A 19,026-nucleotide genomic window follows, 5' to 3' on the forward strand; every position below is an offset into this window, starting at 1 on the left:
AGAGATTTTCAGAGATAATCACTTGGGCGGGCACACCGTGTTAAGGACTGATCTACCAAAAGTTAGATTCTCGGTAGAGGACAAATCTAGTCTATAGTGACTATAAAAGGTAGATGGAGAAGACCAGGTTGCAGCCTTACATATTTGTTCAATTGGGACGTTCGCCCTCTCGGCCCAGGAGGATGATATGGCTCTAGTAGAGTGCGCCTTAATCCCCAGTGGAGGGTCTTCTCCTTTAGTCAGATACGCCATTGTGATCGCATCTCTAATCCATTTGGATATCGTGACTGATGTAACTGCAGACCCTTTCCTGCTGCCCTGGAATGAGACAAAGAGAGACCTACTCTGCCTCCAGGGACTGGTCCTATCAAGGTAGGCTAGCACAGCTCTTTTCACATCTAAGGTGTGATATTTCTCCTCGTCCTGTGTTGACGGGTTCTCATAGAATGAAGGTAGGCATATCTCTTGAGACCTATGAAATTTAGTTGCCCATTTGGGCAGATAGGACGGGTCCGTCTTTAAAATGAGACTGTCTCGTGTTGTTAACAGGAACGGTGGGTCTACTGACAGAGCATGAAGATCACTCACTCTCCTGGCCGATACTAAGGCCACCAGCATAGCCGTTTTCAATGAGAGGCACTTTACTGATGCTGAGCTTATGGGCTCAAATGGTGCCTGAGTGAAGGCATCCAAAACTAAAGTAAGGTTCCACGCTGGAAGTCGAGGCACATGCACCGGTTCTGCTCGTTGACAGGCCGAGATAAACCGAGTCACCCATCTATTTGCTGCCACGTTATAGTTAAACAGGGCTCCTAGGGCTGACACGTGGACCTTAAGAGTGCTTACTGAGAGTCTAAGTTCTCGGCCTCTTTGTAGAAACTCTAGAATGGCCGTAATGGGTACTTCACCAGCTAGTTTTGTTGGGTGAAAGGCCAGGAACTTCCTCCACACCTTAGCATAAATTTTTGTCGTGGACTCCTTCCTGCTTTGTAGCAGGGTATTGATTAGGTTCTTTGAGAAACCCTTCTGCCTCAGTAGCTCCCTTTCAAATTCCAGGCCGCTAGGTGCAGGGCTTTGGCCTGTGGATGGTAGCAGGGTCCCTGCGAGAGAAGATTCTGGTGCAGCGGCAGGATCCACGGGTCGGTTACCGACATGGCTCTCAGCCATGAAAACCACGGTCTTTTTGGCCAAAACGGGGCTATCAAGATGACACTCGCCCTCTCCTGTCTTATTTTCCTGACTACTGTTGGTAGTAGCACCATCGGAGGAAAGGCATAGGCTAGTTGGAATGCCCAGGGTGTTTGGAGGGCATCTAGAATATCTGGGTTGTCCGACCTGTAGAGAGAAGCAAACCTTTTTACGCGCCTGTTGGCTCTGGTTGCGAATAGGTCTATCTCCGGTCTGCCCCATTCTGACGCTATCATTTCGAACACGTCTCTGCTGAGGACCCACTCTCCCTGGTATAGGGCCTGGCGACTGAGATAGTCTGCTCGGGAGTTGTCCACTCCTCTTATATGGAGCGCTGACAAGGAGAGAAGATGGACCTCGGCCATCTCCAGAATCTTTCCCGTGATAGACATCAGTGGCATTGACCGTGTGCCTCCTTGCCGGTTTATATAGGCCACTGCGGTGGTATTGTCTGTCTGGATCTTTACGTGGGCGCCTCTTAACTGCGGGAGGAAGTGAGATATCGCATAAAAAATCGCTGTTAGCTCCTTTACATTAGAGGAGGCCTCTATTTCATTCTCCCGCCACCAGCCTTGTACCATGTGCTCCTCTAGGTGGGCTCCCCAACCTAAGGGGCTGGCATCCGTGGTGAGTATCTTGGAGGGAGTCACCCACCACTGTACTCCCTTCGATAGATTGGAAGGAATTAACCACCATTTTAGGGATTGAACTACCTCAGGCGATAGGGACATCTTCCCTTCCAGCCGCCCCTGCAGTCTATCTATCTCCTGCAGAATAGCCCACTGTAGTTCTCTAGAGTGGAACTGAGCCCATTGCACCGCTGGAATGCATGATATCAGTGACCCCAGCAAGGACATGCCCTGTCTCAATGATATTACGGGTCTTCCTGTAGCATTCTGTACTTTGTCGATTATGGCCATTACTTTGGCGTTTGGCAGAAAACACTCCTCAGTTACGGAGTCTACTTGCAGGCCCAAAAACCTTTGACAGGTCACTGGCTCTAGTCTGGATTTCTCCCAGTTAATTAGCCAACCCAGTGTTTGTAGGGATGAGATAATCCTAGCTATTCTTGCTTCACACTGTGAAACAGAATTCCCCACTATGAGTAGGTCGTCTAAGTAAGGGACAACTAGGGTGTCATTCAACCTTACATATGACATTACTTCCAGCATTAATTTGGTAAATACCCGAGGAGCCATGGATAGCCCGAATGGCATTGCCGCAAACTGGAAATGCTGAATCCGACCTCTGAACCAGACTGCTACCCGCAGGAACCTCTGGTGCCCTCGATATATGGGGAGATGGTAGTAGGCGTCCTTTAGGTCCAAGACCGCCATATAACACCTGGGAAACAAAAGCTTTATTGCAGACTTAATCGACTCCATTTTAAACGACCTTAGTCTTAGGAAGGTATTAAGTTTCTTTAAATTTATTATAGTCCTGTAAGAGCCATCTGGTTTTGGGACTAAGAATAGAGGAGAATAAAAGCCCATCCCTGTTTCGTCGTCTGGGACCTCCACTAGAACCTGTTTAGTTAGCAGTACCGCAATCTCCATCTCCAGAGCTTCCTGCTGAGATCGGGACTTCATAGAAGTCAATAAGAAGGAGTTCGGTGGATACCGAACGAATTCTAATTTTAGGCCTGATGATACAATACTTAGGGCCCACGGGTTTGATGTCACCTTCATCCATTGGCGGCTGAATCTTAATAGCCTGCCACCTACCGGTGTAACGGTTTTATCGGGATCTGTCTCCTCTGAAGGGACGTTTCCCGAATAGGTTGCCTCTTTGCTTGGGGTCCTTATTTCCCCAGCGGTCCTGGGGTCTAAAGTCTTTCTTTTTACCGAACGGCGGCTTCCTGTAGGCCCTCCTGTTGAACGGAACATACGGGTTAGGGAACCCCTTTTTCCTCTCCCCCGCTTTTGTCAAAATCTCATCCAGCTCTGTACCAAACAGGTACTTACCCTGGCAGGGTATAGCACACAATCTAGTTTTTTGTTTGTGTGTCTCCTTTCCACCCCTTCAACCATAAGGCCCGCCTGCCTGCATTGGTCAGTCCCGCGGCTCTAGCCGACAACCGGAGAGAATCCGCGGAGGAGTCGGAGAGGAAGGCCGCTGCTCCCTTAATGAGGGGCATAGAGGAAAGAAGCCTACTCCTAGCTACTCCATTTTTAATATTGTCCTCCAAGTCGTTCAGCCACACCAACATAGATCTTGCCGTACATGTGGCTGCTATTGCGGGCTTAAAGGCTGCCGTACAAGCTTCCCAAGATCTTTTGAGGAATGTATCGGTCTTACGATCCGAAGAATCAGCCAAAGTTCCCGAATCCTCCACCGGCAAGGAGGATCTACGGGAGGTAGAGGCCACTGCCGCGTCCACCTTGGGGGCTCTCGACCAGGCCGTTAACTCCTCATCGTCAAAGGGATACTTACGCTTTGACGTTAAGGGGAGGAAGGTCCTCTGACCTTGTTTCTCCCATTCCCTCTTAACTAGGTCTTTTACAGCTGGGACCACTGGGAATGCTCGGACCTTTTTACGGGAAATACCCGCAAACATTATGTCCTGAGGGGTCTTGGGGTCCTTACTCTCCGGCAACCCCATGGTATTTCGAACAGACTTCACAAGATTACTGACACTGTCCGTGGGGAAACACGTCTGATCCTCGTCCTCTGAGGAAAGGTATTCCTGGGACTTATCGGAATCTAGTTCTCCGGTATCTGACGGCGACCTTGACGCCAGCGAGACTCCTCCTTTAGATGAACGTATTTCTCTCACGGAGGAGTGACCCCCTAGACTACTGGAACCGCCTAAGGCCCGTAGTTCCTCTCTTATCATTGCCCGGATATCCTCCTTCTTTCGTGAGGATTCCTCCTGCAAGGCCTCCTCCACACATGATTGGCATAATCTCTTTGGGTGGCCATCCGGGAGGGGCTGCGAACATAAGGCACACTCTCTATGTTTCGCCTTCTCTGTTCTTTTATCCTAAAGGGGGTATGGACCAGAAAGATAAGACTATCAATTATCTAACCTGACCAAAAAACACTCACCCGTGAATTTCGTCAGCAACTACCGGCTGCGGTGTCCGGGACCCAGGCTGAGGCGAGGCATGGGACGACTTCTTTTCCTTACGTTTCTTCTCTAACGGCTCATCTTGCCTGGAAGGCCCAATGGATTCCTTCCTAGAGCTGCCACTTCTTCTGGTGCTATTGGATCTCCTCGTAGCACTGCTCTGTCTACTGCCAAGTGGGGATACCACTAGCTGACCTAATGGGAGCGAAGCTGAGTCATCTAAGGACGACATGACTGCGCACTAGCGCTGTGTCTGTGGCTTCCTTTTAAAGCCTTTGCCATAGCTGCTCCTCCTTCTCTTTTTTTTTTTTTGTCCACCATTTTTTTTTTTTTTTTTTCCGCCCTACTGCGCATGCTCGGGCGTTGTCCCGCGGTCTCTGCCTTCAGCCTGATCCCGGAAGTCCTCCTCCACTTCCGGGTTGCCTCTCCTGGAGCGCTGGGTCACCGCAAATAGTAATGCGGCCGGCGACACCGCGCGTCTGCGCCCCCTCTCCACGCATGGGGTCCTTCTCCTGCCGCAGGTATGACTCCCAGCAGCGCCGCTCAGCACACACCGCACAAGCCCTTCTGCCACTCTGGGGGGGGGGGGGGTGCCGGCCTCAGTACGCCCGATGGCGTTTGTAATGCGTCCACCCCCTCGGGGGGGAGTATAGCCATAACCCCAGTGAGCTTTGGCACCACTTACGCCTCCAGCCTCACCTGCATTATACCAGCTCTGGGGGGGGAATACACCTCTCCGCCCGACGCTGCCTCCGGTCCTGGGGCCCCTGCTGCTCATATTTTGCACGCAGGCGGTTACCAGACCAGGCATCCTCTTCTGCGGGTTCCTTTCCAGGAACAGGAAACCAAACTGAGGGAGCGAGGGGGACCGCCCCATTTATCTCTCTGTAGGTTTCCTGTTCCGGGGGCGGATCCCCTCTCTCAGTGGGTGCTGTCGTGGCGAAGAGGAAAACATGTGATATTCTCAGACGAATCATCATTTACCCTATTTCCGACCTCCGGCCGAGTGTATGTTGGGAGACGAAAGAAGCATTCCATCCAGACTGCCTTCTCCCAACCGTAAAACATGGCAGAGGTTCTGAAATGATCTGGGGTGCTATTTCGTGGAGATCCGCTGGGCCAATGACATCCCTTCATGGAAGAATTAACAGCCGCGATTATTTAGGCATTTTGGGCGACCAAGTGCATCCTATGGTTCAAGCACTGTTCCTGGAGGGGAACGCCATCTTTCAGGATGATAATGCACCAATTCATACAGCTAGAATCGTTAAAGCATGGTACGAGGAACATTGTAATGAAATTGAGCATTGAGCATTACAATTGAGGTTGTAATCGCCGCAAAAGGTGGACCTACACCATATTAAACTAACTTTTGTTGATGTTTCCATTATTTTGTCCAACCCCTGTATATCCATAGATATATCTATCTTTTGATATATCTATGATTAGATATAGATAGATAAATAAATAATAGCAAGGCCGATGTTTATTAATTAACAATATGTTTAATTTTTTGGGGGGGAACGGGAAAAAAATGGTGTGGGCTCCCGCGCAATTTTCTGCACCAGAGAGGGAAAGCCGACGGCCAATATTTGTAGCCTGGGAAGGGGGTAATACCCATGTATCTTGCCAGGCTACGAATATCAGCCCGCAGCTGTCTGCATAGCCTTTACTGGCTATTAAAATAGAGGGACCCCCAAAAAAATGACGCGGGGCCCCCCTATATTTTATAGCCAGAAAGGCTACACAGACAGCTGCGGGCTGATACTCATAGCCTAGGATGGGGCCATGGATATTGGCCCCCTTCGGATATAAACACCAACCTGCAGCCGCCCCAGAAATGGTGCATCTGCACGACGCGCCAATTCTGGCACTTAGCTCCTTTCTTCCCACTGCCGTGTAGCAGTGGCATATGGGGTAATAAGAAGTTAATGTCACCTTGCTATTGTGAGGTGACATTAAGCCCAGTTAATATTGGAGGAGTCAATAAGACGCCTATCCATTATTAATCTTATAGTAAGAAAGAGTTAAAAAAAAAAACCACACACTCAAGAATAAAATATTTTAATTAACTAAAACACGACAGTTTTTCATTATTTATATTACACGCCTAAACCCATTTGAAGCCATCGATCACCTGCAAAAAAATTAAAGAAACAAACCAACAATATACTCCTTGTCCAACGTAATCCCATTAATAATGATTGTTCCACGACGATCTCCCCTATAGAGCTGTCACATCAGCAGATGTGACCGCTCTATAGGCCTCCGATGACACACTGACAGGAGATAACCCTCCAGCAGTGTGTCATCGGAGATCAGCCTCTTGCTTTATGGCACTACAGCGTGTGACAATTCTCACGCTGTAGTGCTGCAAAGTGACAGGTGAACTCAGGTGACCTGTCGGCGGCAAAGTGATACAATGCAGAGGATTATCTCAGTCATTGTGTCACCGGAGACCCTGGAGAACGGTTGCATCAGCTGTTGTGACAGCTCTCCATGGGGGATCGTCGCGGGACAATTGTTATTAATTGGATTACGTCGGCCACAGGGAGTATATTGCTGGTTTAATTTTTTTTTTTTTTTTTCCAGGTGAGTGAGGGCTTCGGGGATTAGGTTTAGATGGGGAGTATGAACTATATATTGTATGTGTATATATGTGGGGGTTTTTTCTAGCTTTTTTTACATTCAACACATTAGCTGGATGATGGGACTACTACTGTCCCATCATTGGCTAATGCAGGGTTCCCCAACTCCAGTCCTCAAGGCCCACCAATAGATCATGTTTTCAGGATTTCCTTTGTATTGCACAGGTGATGCAATTATCACCTGAGCAATACTAAGAAAATCCTGAAAACATGATCTGTTGGTGGGCCTTGAGGACTGGAGTTGGGGAACCCTGGTCTAATGTGTCACTCACTGTAGCGGACATAGCCGGATGGGACTAGTAGTCCCATCAGACAATGCCTGCATACACACACAGCCACCCAGACCGATGCACAGCCCCCCACACAGCTCCGGCAGACCCCCGCAAACCTCCTGCACAGCCCCAGCAGACCCCCGCACAGCCCCGGCAGACCCAAGTTCCCATGATGAACATAAGGTGCATTTTTGATGCTGTGCATTTTATCTGCACAAAAAATGCAGAATTTTGCAGTCCTAGCAAAGTGAACGGGATTTATAGAAATCTAGTGCCCACTGTGTTTTTTTTTTTACACTATGTACACTGACCTGTTGTGAGTTTTTGAAATCTTCATCATGTCAATCTGTCTTGCAGTAAATTTATTTGTTTTATTTGCAGATTTTCACCAACTTGAACAACATGAGGAAAATCCACAGCTAAAAAACACGTGTGCCTTTACTACATTTCCGAAGTAGAAAAGCAAAAAAACCACGTAATCCGCACATGACTAAGATTTTTAGCAAAAACAAGTAAAGTAAACAAAACAGTTTTATTTGACCCCTTAGTGACAGCCAAGTTGGTACTTGATGTCCAAGCCAATTTTTACAATTCTGACCACTGTCACCTTTATGAAGTTATAGCTCTGGAATACTTCAAGGTATTCCACTGATTCTGAGATTGTTTTTCATGACATATTGTACTTCATGTTAGTGGTAAAATTTGTTCGATATAACTTGCGTTTATTTATGAAAATTTGGCAAACATTTTGAAAATTTTGCAATTTTCAAAGTTTTAATTTTTGTGCCCTTAAGTCATATCGCACAAAACAATTAATTTCCCACATGTCTACTTTACATCTGCACAATTTTGGAAACATCTTTTTTCTGTTAGGACGTCATAAAGGTTTAAAGTTGACCAGCAATTTCTCATTTTTCCAACAAAAATAACAAAACCATTTTTTTTTTTTTTTTAAAGGACCACCTCACATTTGAGGTGAGTTTGGGGTGGTTAATATGACAGAAATTACCCAAAAGTGACTCCATTCTAAAAATGGAACCCCTCAAGGTGTGCAAAACCACATTCAAGAAGATTATTAACCCTTCAGGTGCTTCACGAGAACTGAAGCAATGTGGAAGGAAAAAATTAACATTTTACTTTTTTCACAAAAAAATTTCTTTGGAACCAAACATTAATTTTCACAAGGGTATCAGGAGAAAAGGGACCACAAAATTTTTTATGCAATTTCTCCCAAGTACACCGATACCCTGTATGTGGGGGAAAGCCGCTGTTTGAGCGCATGGCAGGGCTTAGAAGGGAAGGAGCACCATTTAAGTTCTTGAACACAAAAATGTCTGGAATCAACGGCAGGCATCATGTCGCGTTTGGAGACCCCCTGATGTACCTAAACAGTGGAAACCCCCCAATTCTAACTCCAACCCTATAACAGCCCTAACCCTCAACCCTAACCCCAATCCCAACACCACCCAGCCTTAGCTATAACCCCAAATCTAACTCTAGCTATAACCCCCAACAATAGCCCAACCCTAACTATAACCCCAACCATAACCCTAACCCAACCCTAGCTATAACCCCAAACTCTAACCCTAACGGAAAAAAATACATTTTTTTAAATTATTATTACCTAACTAAGTGTTTTGATTTACTATTTTTTTTATTTTGATCACTGTGATAGATCATTTTGATCACTGTGATAGACCCGAATAGGAAAATCTCCTATTGTTGCCAGCAGATCTCGGCGGGCGCACTGCACATGCGCCCACCATTTTTTCCCCGGAAGACGACGTCAGGAGCTGGGGGGACACAGCTGAAGGGACCGAGGGACATCGCAGGTACTGGGGGCCAGGGGGGCTCGGAGGACCCGATTTTTCTCTCCTCTGATGTGCTAATTTACATCAGAGGAGAGAGAATAGCTTAGTTACTCACCGATAACGGTGTTTCTCGGAACCCATGACAGCACCACGGAGAGAGGGGATCCGCCCTTCAGGGACAGGAACCTACAGAAAAAGAGCGATACCTCTCCTCCGCCTTCAGTTGGTTACAGAGCATCAGAGGGTCTCCAGGTTAGTTAGACAACAGAAATACATACACAATATTATAATACTGCTTACTTATCAAAGCACCGTGCCTAAACGGAAACACTCTACTAACAATAAAACATGCTCACCATACTCGTGAAGGGGAGGGGCATAAGCGGGTGCTGTCATGGGTTCCGAGAAACACCGTTATCGGTGAGTAACTAAGCTATTCTCTCTCACCCATGACAGCACCACGAAGAGAATTTCAGAGATTGGTAGCTTAGGGAGGGACCACCGCCTGAAGGACCCTTCTCCCGAAGGTCAGGTCAGATGTAGAGGCTAGATCTAATCTATAGTGCCTAAAAAAGGTCGAATGTGATGACCAGGTGGCCGCCTTACAGATTTGTTCTATTGATACCTCAGATCTTTCAGCCCATGAGGTCGCCATTGCCCTTGTGGAATGAGCTCTCAGCCCTTCTGGGATGGTATTCCTGCTGGATGAATATGCCAGGGCAATCGCATCCCTTATCCACCTTGCCAGGGTACTCTTGGATGCTTTGAGCCCCTTCCGAGGACCCTGGAAACATACAAAGAGCCTTCCTTCCTACACTTTTTGGTGGCCTCTAAGTACTGTACTAGGCACCTTTTAACATCTAAAGTGTGGAACTTTTCTTCCCCCTTATTTTTTGGATTTGGGCAGAAGGAAGGAAGGACTACCTCCTGGGACCTGTGAAAATGTGATGACACTTTAGGTAAATAGGCTGGGTCAGGTTTTAAGATGACTCTATCCTCTAGAATTTTTGTAAAAGGAGGCCCCGCTGACAAGGCTTGAATATCGCTCACTCTTCGGGCTGATGTTAGTGCCACCAGAAGCACCGTTTTAAGAGATAGGATTTTTAGGGGTGCCGAGTGAATTGGTTCAAACGGAGGGCTTGTCAGTGTTGAAAGTACAAGATTCAGGTCCCATGATGGTAATCTTTGACTGGCTATTGGCCTCGATCTGGTTGCGGCTTTAATAAACCGTGCTACCCAGGGGTCACCTGCCACATCATGGTTATAGAGGGCGCCTAATGCCGCTATTTGTACTTTTAATGTGTTGACCGCCAGACCCTGTTCTAGGCCCTCTTGTAGAAATTCTAGGATCTTATCAATCTGAACCCCGTCCTGAACCTTTGCCCTAGAGGTGGATAGAAATTTTTTCCATATTCTGCCATAAGCTCTCATTGTAACCGGTTTCCTACTCTTTTGTAGTGTAGTTATCAGGTTTTCTGAAAAACCCCTGTCCCTCATCAGTGCCCTTTCAAACTCCATGCTGTTAAATGGAGGTTCGGTGCCTGAGGATGTAGCACTGGGCCCTGCGATAGCAGGTCCGGGAGATCCGGTAGGACCCATGGGTCGGTTACTGAGAGCATTCTTATCCAGGAAAACCAGGTTCTTTTGGGCCAGAAGGGGGCTATAAGTATTCTTGCCCTGTCCTCCCTGACTTTCTTTAGGACTGCTGGAATGAGCATGATTGGGGGAAAGGCATATGTTAGATTCTGTGTCCATAAATGCGTCCAGAGTTAGAGGTTTCCCCCTGGGATCTAGGGAGCAGAAGGCGTCTACTTTTTTGTTTTTGAAGTCGGCGAACAGATCTACGTCTGGGGTCCCCCACATTTTTACAATCTGCCGAAAAATGGACTGCTTTAGTACCCATTCCCCCTGTCGTAATTGGGTGCGGCTCAGAAAGTCTGCCATTTGATTCTCTGTACCGCAGATGTGAAGGGCTGTCAGAGATAACAGGTTTGCCTCCGCTAGTTTGAGGATTTTGGCAGATGTGTCCATTAGGGCTCGGGACCTGGTTCCCCCCCTGGTGATTTATATAGGCCACTGTGACCCGATTGTCCGAAAGGATATGGACATGGTGGTTCTGGAGTAGGGGTAGGAAGTGTGTTAGGGCATAGCCTACTGCTAGAAGCTCCTTTTGATTTATGGAGGCTCTTAGCTCTTGATTTCCCCATACGCTCTGAGTCACCTCGTTGTTCATGTGCGCTCCCCACCCTGTGGGACTGGCATCTGTTGTCACTATGTGTGTTATCTTTGGTGCCCAGGGGATCCCTTTGGACAGGTTCTCCTGGTTTCCCCACCAAACTAGGGAATGAAAAGTGCTTGAATTTAGGGTAATGCGACCCTCTAGGTGTCCCCCTATTACTGCCTGGTTGGCCAATACGTCCCACTGGAGATTTCTCGTGTGTAACTGAGCCCATTGAACTGCTGGTAGGCAGGCAGATAGTGAACCCAACAGTGACATGGCCTTCCTTAGTGTCATGGAGGGATTTTGCTCTTGCTGTAATTTGAGCGATCTTCTCCTTTTTGTGGTTTGGGAGGCGACACTCCAAAATGTTTGAGTCTAGTGTTAGGCCCAAGAATTCTTGTACCCTGCTGGGCTCCAATCTTGATTTTTTTAGATTTAGAAGCCAACCCAGGTCTTGTAGAGTGTTCATCACCCTGTCTCTCTGTTCCCTGCATTTTTGAGCCGAGCTGCCCGCTATTAGGAAATCGTCTAGATTTGGGATTATTATTATATCTTGTTCCCTTATATGAGCCATCATTTCCGCTACTATTTTGGTGAATACTCGCGGGGCTATCGATATTCCGAACGGCAGGGCTCTGTACTGAAATTCTTTCACCTTGCCTTTTATTGAGACGGCTAACCTCAGATACTTCCTGGAGTCTTTGTGGATAGGGACGTGATAATAAGCGTCGCTGAGGTCCAACACCGTCATGTAGCAGTTTGGGAACAGGACTTTGGTGGTAGACCTGATCGACTCCATTTTGAAGCTCTGGTTCTTGACGTATTTGTTTAGCTTTCTCAGATTTATAATTGTACGAAAGGTGCCGTCTGGTTTGGTCACTAGAAAAAGAGGGGAGTAGAACCCTCTGCCCATATCCTGCAGGGGGACCTCCTGGAGGACTCCTTTTTTTACTAGGCCTAGAACCTCGCTTTCTAGCGCTTCCTGTTCTCGCATGCTGGATCTCAGCGGCGTTGTTACATACTTTTGAGGCGGGAGAGAGAAAAAGTCTATCCTTAGGCCCTCCTGGATTAGGTTTATTATCCATGGGTTTGTTGAAATTCTCCTCCAGGCTGGAAGGAAAAAGGATAACCTTCCCCCCACCCTTGGCGTACTGTCACTTGGAGGGCTTTTTGTCCCGGGGAGAGTTATTAAAGAAGAAGCCTCTATCTCTTCTTTTATCATCCCACTTTTGTTCCCTTGGTGGTGTTCTCTGAAAAAACCTCCTATTCCGAAAGGGTCTTTTAAATGCCGCTGGCCCTAAATTTGGGAATCCTTTTTTCTTGTCCCCTGCTTTCTGGAGGATGTCATCTAACGTTTCCCCAAAAAGGAAGTTCCCTTCACAGGGGATGGAGCATAATTTCATTTTGGTCTGTAGGTCCCCTGGCCAACTTTTAAGCCATAGTGTCCTTCGGGCCGCGTTTGAAAGTGCTGCTGTTTTGGACGATAGTCTGACTGAATCGGCCGATGAGTCTGCTAGGAATGCAGCCGCTCCCCTTATTACTGGGATAGAATCTAAAATTTTATCTCTAGGTGTCCCTTCCCTCAGCTGTTTCTCAAGTTGGTCCACCCATACCATTAGGGCTCTTGAGGTACATGTCGCCACTATCGCTGGGCTGAGGTTACCGCCTGCAGACTCCCAAGCCCCCTTTAGAAAGGTATCCGCCTTCTTATCTAGGGGGTCCCTGAGGGTGCCCATGTCCTCAAAGGGAAGGGCGAATTTCTTTGAGGCTTTAGCAACTGCTACATCGAGTTTCGGGGCCCTATCCCAAGACGTGGATGCCTCCTCCTCAAAGGGATATTTCCTTTTAAGGGAAGGGACCATAGTATTTTTCCTATCTGGCTTATCCCATTCCCTTTTGATTAGACCCTTGACGATTTCGTTTAGTGGAAATACTCTCCGTTTTTTCTGGCCTAGCCCCCCGAACATTATGTCCTGGACTGTTTTATCCGGCCTCGGGTCCAATACCCCCATGGTAGACCTTACAGCTTTCACCAGTTTGTCTACCTCTTCAAGGGAAAACAATGACGCCCTCCTGTTTCCTCGTCTGAGGAGTCGGATTCTGAGGATTTAGACGAGATTTCCCCTGATGTGGAAGAATCTGACTGGGAGGTTTCTACCGTGTCTTTTTTCCTTGTTTTATCCTTATGTTTAAGGGATTCGAGGGCACTCTGGACCTCGGATTTAATTGCGGCCCTTAGGTCAGATGCGAAATCCGGAGTCTCCTGACAAACAATTTCTTTTGTACAGGACTCGCATAGTTTTTTCTCCCATGATACCGGTAGGGGTTTAGTGCAAGTGGGACATTCCCTGTTCTTCTTTTTAGCCTTCTTCTTTCCCTAATAAGGGAGAGGGATTGCATTACAAGGGTGACATTCACGAAGATCACTTACCCCAAAAAAAGGCGCGTGGCTGCAGGTACCGGTTCGGGAGACGGAGTCAGGTCCTGTATAGGCTGATCTCCTGGTGGCGTTTTGCTCCTCGCTGCTGACGTGCTACGCCGCGTGGAGTGACTGCTGGAACGGCACTCTGTGTTTCGTTCCTTTTGTCGGTGGTGGTGCTGCTGCTGTTTCAGTTGCTGCCTCTGCTCCTGTTGCTGGTCGCTATCCTCCATTATTAGGATCGCTTCCAGCCAGGAGTTTCTGCGCCTCACCTTTTTTAAACTTAGCGCCGTGTGACGTCACCGCTCCCCCTGCACGCGCTGGTCGGGAAGCACGCTCCTGCGCATGCGCCTGGTTCCGGGACCCGGAAGTCGCTGGTCTACTTCCGGGGCAGCAGCCATCTTGGTACTCTCTGTACCATGGCACTGCCCACGCTCCACCGGGTCCCGCTGAGCCCCAATCTCCTTTCCGGAGCGGCGACTCCGGCGTCTCTCCCCCCCGCTCACCCGGCAGCCCGCATCGGCCCCGGCGGCTTCGGGCACCGCACCTGCCGCAACAAGGGCCTCCCCGCTGCCGATAGCCGGACAGGCCGGCCCCGGAGTCCTGGATGCACAGGTACCATCCTGTGGGTCCTTCCGTCAGGGACAGGAACCCAACTGAAGGCGGAGGAGAGGTACCGCCCTTTTTCTGTAGGTTCCTGTCCCTGAAGGGCGGATTCCCTCTCTCCGTGGTGCTGTCATGGGTGAGAGAGAAATAGTACTACAAATAAACCTCCATCTGATTGCATTAGGTTGAGTGCTAGGTTTATAACTACTGTCTATACGGTTTGGGAACCTAACCTTTAGCACCACCCTATAGTTGTGCTCAAAAAGTACAAAAACTGAAAAAAAATTACTTAGATAAAATTAAAACATGCACATAACCTAATTTGGTTAATTTTTGCAGAAAATCTGCAGCATAATAATTACATTAAATACTCATCGTGGAAACTTTTCGTTTGAGAAGTCAAAAACAAAAAAAGTCATTTTCTGCATTCAAAAGGTCCTTTCATGTGGTAGAAGTCATAATTGTTAGTGATGAACGAACGTGCTCGGATAAGGTTTTATCCAAGCATGGTCGTGTGCTAACCGAGTGTCTTCAGCGTGCTCGGAAAATATATGTTTGAGTCGCCGCGCCTGCATGTATTTTGGCTATTCGATACATGCAGCTGCAGGAACTCAAACACATTTTTGGAGCAAGCCTAAGACACTTTGTTAGAATAAAAGCATGCTCGGATAACATCTTATCAGAGAACGTTCGCTCATCGCTAATAATTATGCATTATTCTGTCTTTCAGTTTTGAATAAGTTGAAGCAGCAGAGCAGATGTTGACATTAAAACTAGTTATAGCCACAGAAAGCTAAACTATTAATGGTGGAACTCTGCCATACTTATAAAAACTGCTGGCAGACAGCAGAAGTCAGTAATATGGTATTTTTACAAAGCAAATATTTTATAATGTTAGCAGCAGTAAAAAATCATGGATTAGCCGCATTACTGAGTGTGCTGACTAATGTGATTATTCTACGACACTGAATATAATGGCACACCAATAAGACTTACCTTAAGGCAACCTGGGTGGATAATTTCATTACAGATGGAGCATTCCATCAGCATGACATTAAATTTTGCTTCTTGACCTTCCACACAGTCCTCCTTCCCCGCTTCTCCACACACCAAACAAACGGCAGTATGAGGCAAAACAGGCTGACGGAAAACCAAAATGCAAAGCATGAAACTACGGCTCATTTGAAGGGATATATGTGTCAAATACAAACATAATTTAAAAACAAACAACTATAGCCATTCTCTTATTGTGATGTACAAAAACTGCAGAGTTTTACAAGACTTTTTCTTTTTTTTTTACAGAACCCAAGATATTCTAACAGCCCTTTTAGTGGGAGAAATTTCTCCACCCCTAAGACATACATGTTATACAATAGAAAAGTAATACGGGTACATTCCCACGGTCAGTAAACGCTGCAGGTTGGACGCTGCGTACATCTGCAGCGTAAAACCCGCAGTGTCCCGATGTTACAGCATAGTGGATGGGATTTCTAGTAATCCCATGTCCACTATGCGTGCAGAGATGCCTGCGGATACGGACATGTGGCACGTCTTTTCAGACCACAACATGTCAATTTATCTTGCGGAGATACTGTACTAATCTCCGCAAGATAAATCCAACCCATACAATGTATTGGACGTGGTGATTCCGCACGGCTCAATGAACACATGCGGAATCACCTACACCTAAAAGCCGGCAGTGCTTTCAAAGCAGCGGACAATTACTGCCAATTACTGACCGTGTGCACCTGGCCTAAAAGAATTTAAGTGACGACAGTGTGATGCATTAATATTAATGTAACATAACATTCACAGAGGGGTATAAGCCTGAGCTTTAGAACAGAATGACTGATAACTGTCCACTATTCCAATTACAGTCAGCCTTGAAATGAAGATCTTGGGTAATGCTCTTTTCAGATCACATAAGAGATCACATTTGCTGAATATAAAGGAGTCCATTTGACATTTGTCAAATTTGTAAATGTTGGTAAAACTGCAAGGCTGAGTTGACACGTGGCTTTTTTTCGTGTTTCCGCGGCGGTTTTAACCGCGCGATATTGCCGCGAAAAATAAGCATCCCATGCATTCCCTATGGGATTCCGCAATGCTGTGCGAATGCTGCGGTTTTTACCGCGGCGGAATCGCTTCGCGGTAAAAAACGCAGCATGCTCATTAATTTTGCGGAATCGCAGCGATCCTGCACCCATAGGAATGCATTGTTCCACTTACTTCCCGCATGTGGCTGTGCACACCATGCAAAAAGTAAGCAGAACAATTGCGGATGGTACCCACGGTCCGGAGGAGAGGAGACTGTCCTCCGGGCTATGGGTACCATATCCCTGTAAAAAATAGAATTTAAAATAAAAAATATTGTTATTCTCACCTTCCGACGTCCCGCGCAGCCTTCCCGCCTCTCTCCACGCTCCCGCTCCCAGTAAGCCTTTGCGAAAATGCCCGCGATGACGTCCGTTCTCGCGGGATCGCGAAGTCTCGCGGTCATTTGTGCATCAGGCCTGCAAAATTTGGACTCATCAGACCAAAGCACAGATTTCCACTGGTTTAATGTCCATTCCTTGTGTTCTTTAGCCCAAACAAGTCTCTTCTGCTTGTTGCCTGTCCTTAGCAGTGGTTTCCTATCAGCTATTTTACCATGAAGGCCTGCTGCACAAAGTCTCCTCTTAACAGTTGTAGAGATGCGTCTGCTGCTATAACTCTGTGTGGCATTGTCCTGGTGCCTAATCTGAGCTGCTGTTAACCTGCAATTTCTGAGGCTGGTGACTCGGATGAACTTATCCTCCGCAGCAAAGGTGACTCTTGGTTTTCCTTTCCTGGGGCGGTCCTCATGTGAGCCAGTTTCTTTGTAGCGCTTGATGGTTTTTGCCACTGCACTTGGGGACACTTTCAAAGTTTTCCCAATTTTTCGGACTGACCTTCATTTCTTAAAGTAATGATGGCCACTCGTTTTTCTTTACTCAGCTGCTTTTTTCTTGCCATAATACAAATTCTAAGAGTCTATTCAGTAGGACTATCAGCTGTGTATCCACCAGACTTCTGCACAACACAACTGATGGTCCCAACCCCATTTATAAGGCAAGAAATCCCACTTATTAAACTTGACAGGGCACACCTGTGAAGTGAAAACCATTTCCGGAGCTCATCAAGAGAATGCCAGGAGTGTGCAAAGCAGTAATCAAAGCAAAAGGTGGCTACTTTGAAGAACCTAGAATATAAGACATATTTTCAGTTGTTTCACACTTTTTTGTTAATTATATAATTCCACATGTGTTAATTCATAGTCTTGATGCCTTCAGAGTGAATCTACAATTTTCATAGTCATGAAAATAAGGAAAACTCTTTTAATGAGAAGGTATGTCCAAACTTTTGGTCTGTACTGTATGTTCTTCCCCAGGATTCAAACTCAGAGCCTCTAGCATGTTAGGCAGCAGCTTTAGCAGTAAGCCACAGGGAGCACTGCTAAGTATGCAAATTTTCTCTGCCTAAAGGGGGTTTTACACTAAGCGATATCGCTAGCAATATCGCTAAAACGTCACTGGTTTTGTGACGTTATAGCGATATTGCTAGCGATATCGCTATGTGTGATACTTACCAACGACCGGCTCCCCCGCTGTCCATCGCTGATCGCGCGAGAATGTCCGGCTCCATTTCTCGTCGGGCGCTTCCTGCTGAGACTTCCTGCTGTGACGACGAGCGACGCTGGACGCGGGCGGGAGGACGCAGGATCGCTGTGTGTGAATGGTAAGTATCGTGCGCTGCGTCGCTGCTGCATCGCTGTGAGATCTTTCTGTATGAAAGCTCACTAGCGATCATTTAGCGATGCACCAGCGATCCTGACCGGGTCGGATCGCTGGTTGGATCGCTGGTGCATCGCTAAATGTAAAAGGGCCTTAAGGCTGGCGCCACACAAGCATGTACGGTATATAAAAAATATAAATTAGTCCCTTTCTCATCCAGGAGAGTGGTAAGATTTTTTTTTCTCACATGTCATCTATGTGCTGTCTTAGTGCAATCATTTTTTTTTTTTTTTTTTTTTTTTTTACTAGGCAGCTATCTTTTACAGGGCCATTTACAATTTTCCCTCTTATAGAACTGCACTATATTCGTAAAAATTGGATGCCATACTTTTGGTCCGTATGGTAATAGATTTTGTTCTCACACTCAGCCAGATACAGAGTGAAATCACAGCATGCTGCAATTTTTTTCAGACAGATTCTGTAGGTGAAAAAACTAGGCCCTCTGCATTGTCCCATCGAACAACATGGGTCAGTGTGGAATTCGATAAAAGAAATCAGCTATCATTCGTCCGAGTTATATGCTACTATGAGTGAGCCCCAAAAACTATAACTGGCATTCATCTGCATTATAGGCCAAGCATAAAAAGATGTACTGTATCTCTACATACAGTATCTGTATATTAGGGGCAAAATAAAAGTTTATATTTTTCAAGGAAAAAAAATTATGAAAAATTTCTATAACCAAAATTTTTAACGGTTTTTTTTTTTTTAGACTCTTGACAAATTTCCACATTCATTATGTGCACACTGGCAAGATTCCCATGTATTTCCAGCTCAAGTAAGCGATTTGCATACTTGCAATCGCGTGCTGACTACATTCACATCTTCTTCTCTCAAAGTAAATGAAACCCTAGTTGTCATGTGATCTCACAGATGTTAATCTATTCATCACGTGATCTCTCAGAGAACTGTATGAGAATCCAGTCATGATGTGATCACATGCAGACTAGATTCTCATCTGCATCTCTGAGAAATCACA

The 19,026-nt window shown here is 46.7% G+C and overlaps 1 protein-coding gene across 5 annotated transcripts in view; it reads right to left on the reverse strand.

Annotated features, from left to right (window-relative positions):
* The window catches only part of KDM2B (lysine demethylase 2B), a 289,300-nt gene that overhangs the window by 61,566 nt on the left and 208,708 nt on the right, over positions 1-19,026 (reverse strand). For all 5 annotated transcript variants that reach the window (XM_073585982.1, XM_073585979.1, XM_073585978.1 and 2 more), the window contains one exon: positions 15,232-15,375. In XM_073585982.1, coding sequence (XP_073442083.1) covers positions 15,232-15,375 — 144 coding nt within the window. The remainder of the gene's footprint in view (positions 1-15,231; positions 15,376-19,026) is intronic.

The sequence above is a fragment of the Dendrobates tinctorius genome, unplaced genomic scaffold (genome assembly GCF_039654945.1).
Source record: "Dendrobates tinctorius isolate UK_male_01 unplaced genomic scaffold, ASM3965494v1 ptg000090l, whole genome shotgun sequence".
NCBI classification, from domain to species: domain Eukaryota; kingdom Metazoa; phylum Chordata; class Amphibia; order Anura; family Dendrobatidae; genus Dendrobates; species Dendrobates tinctorius.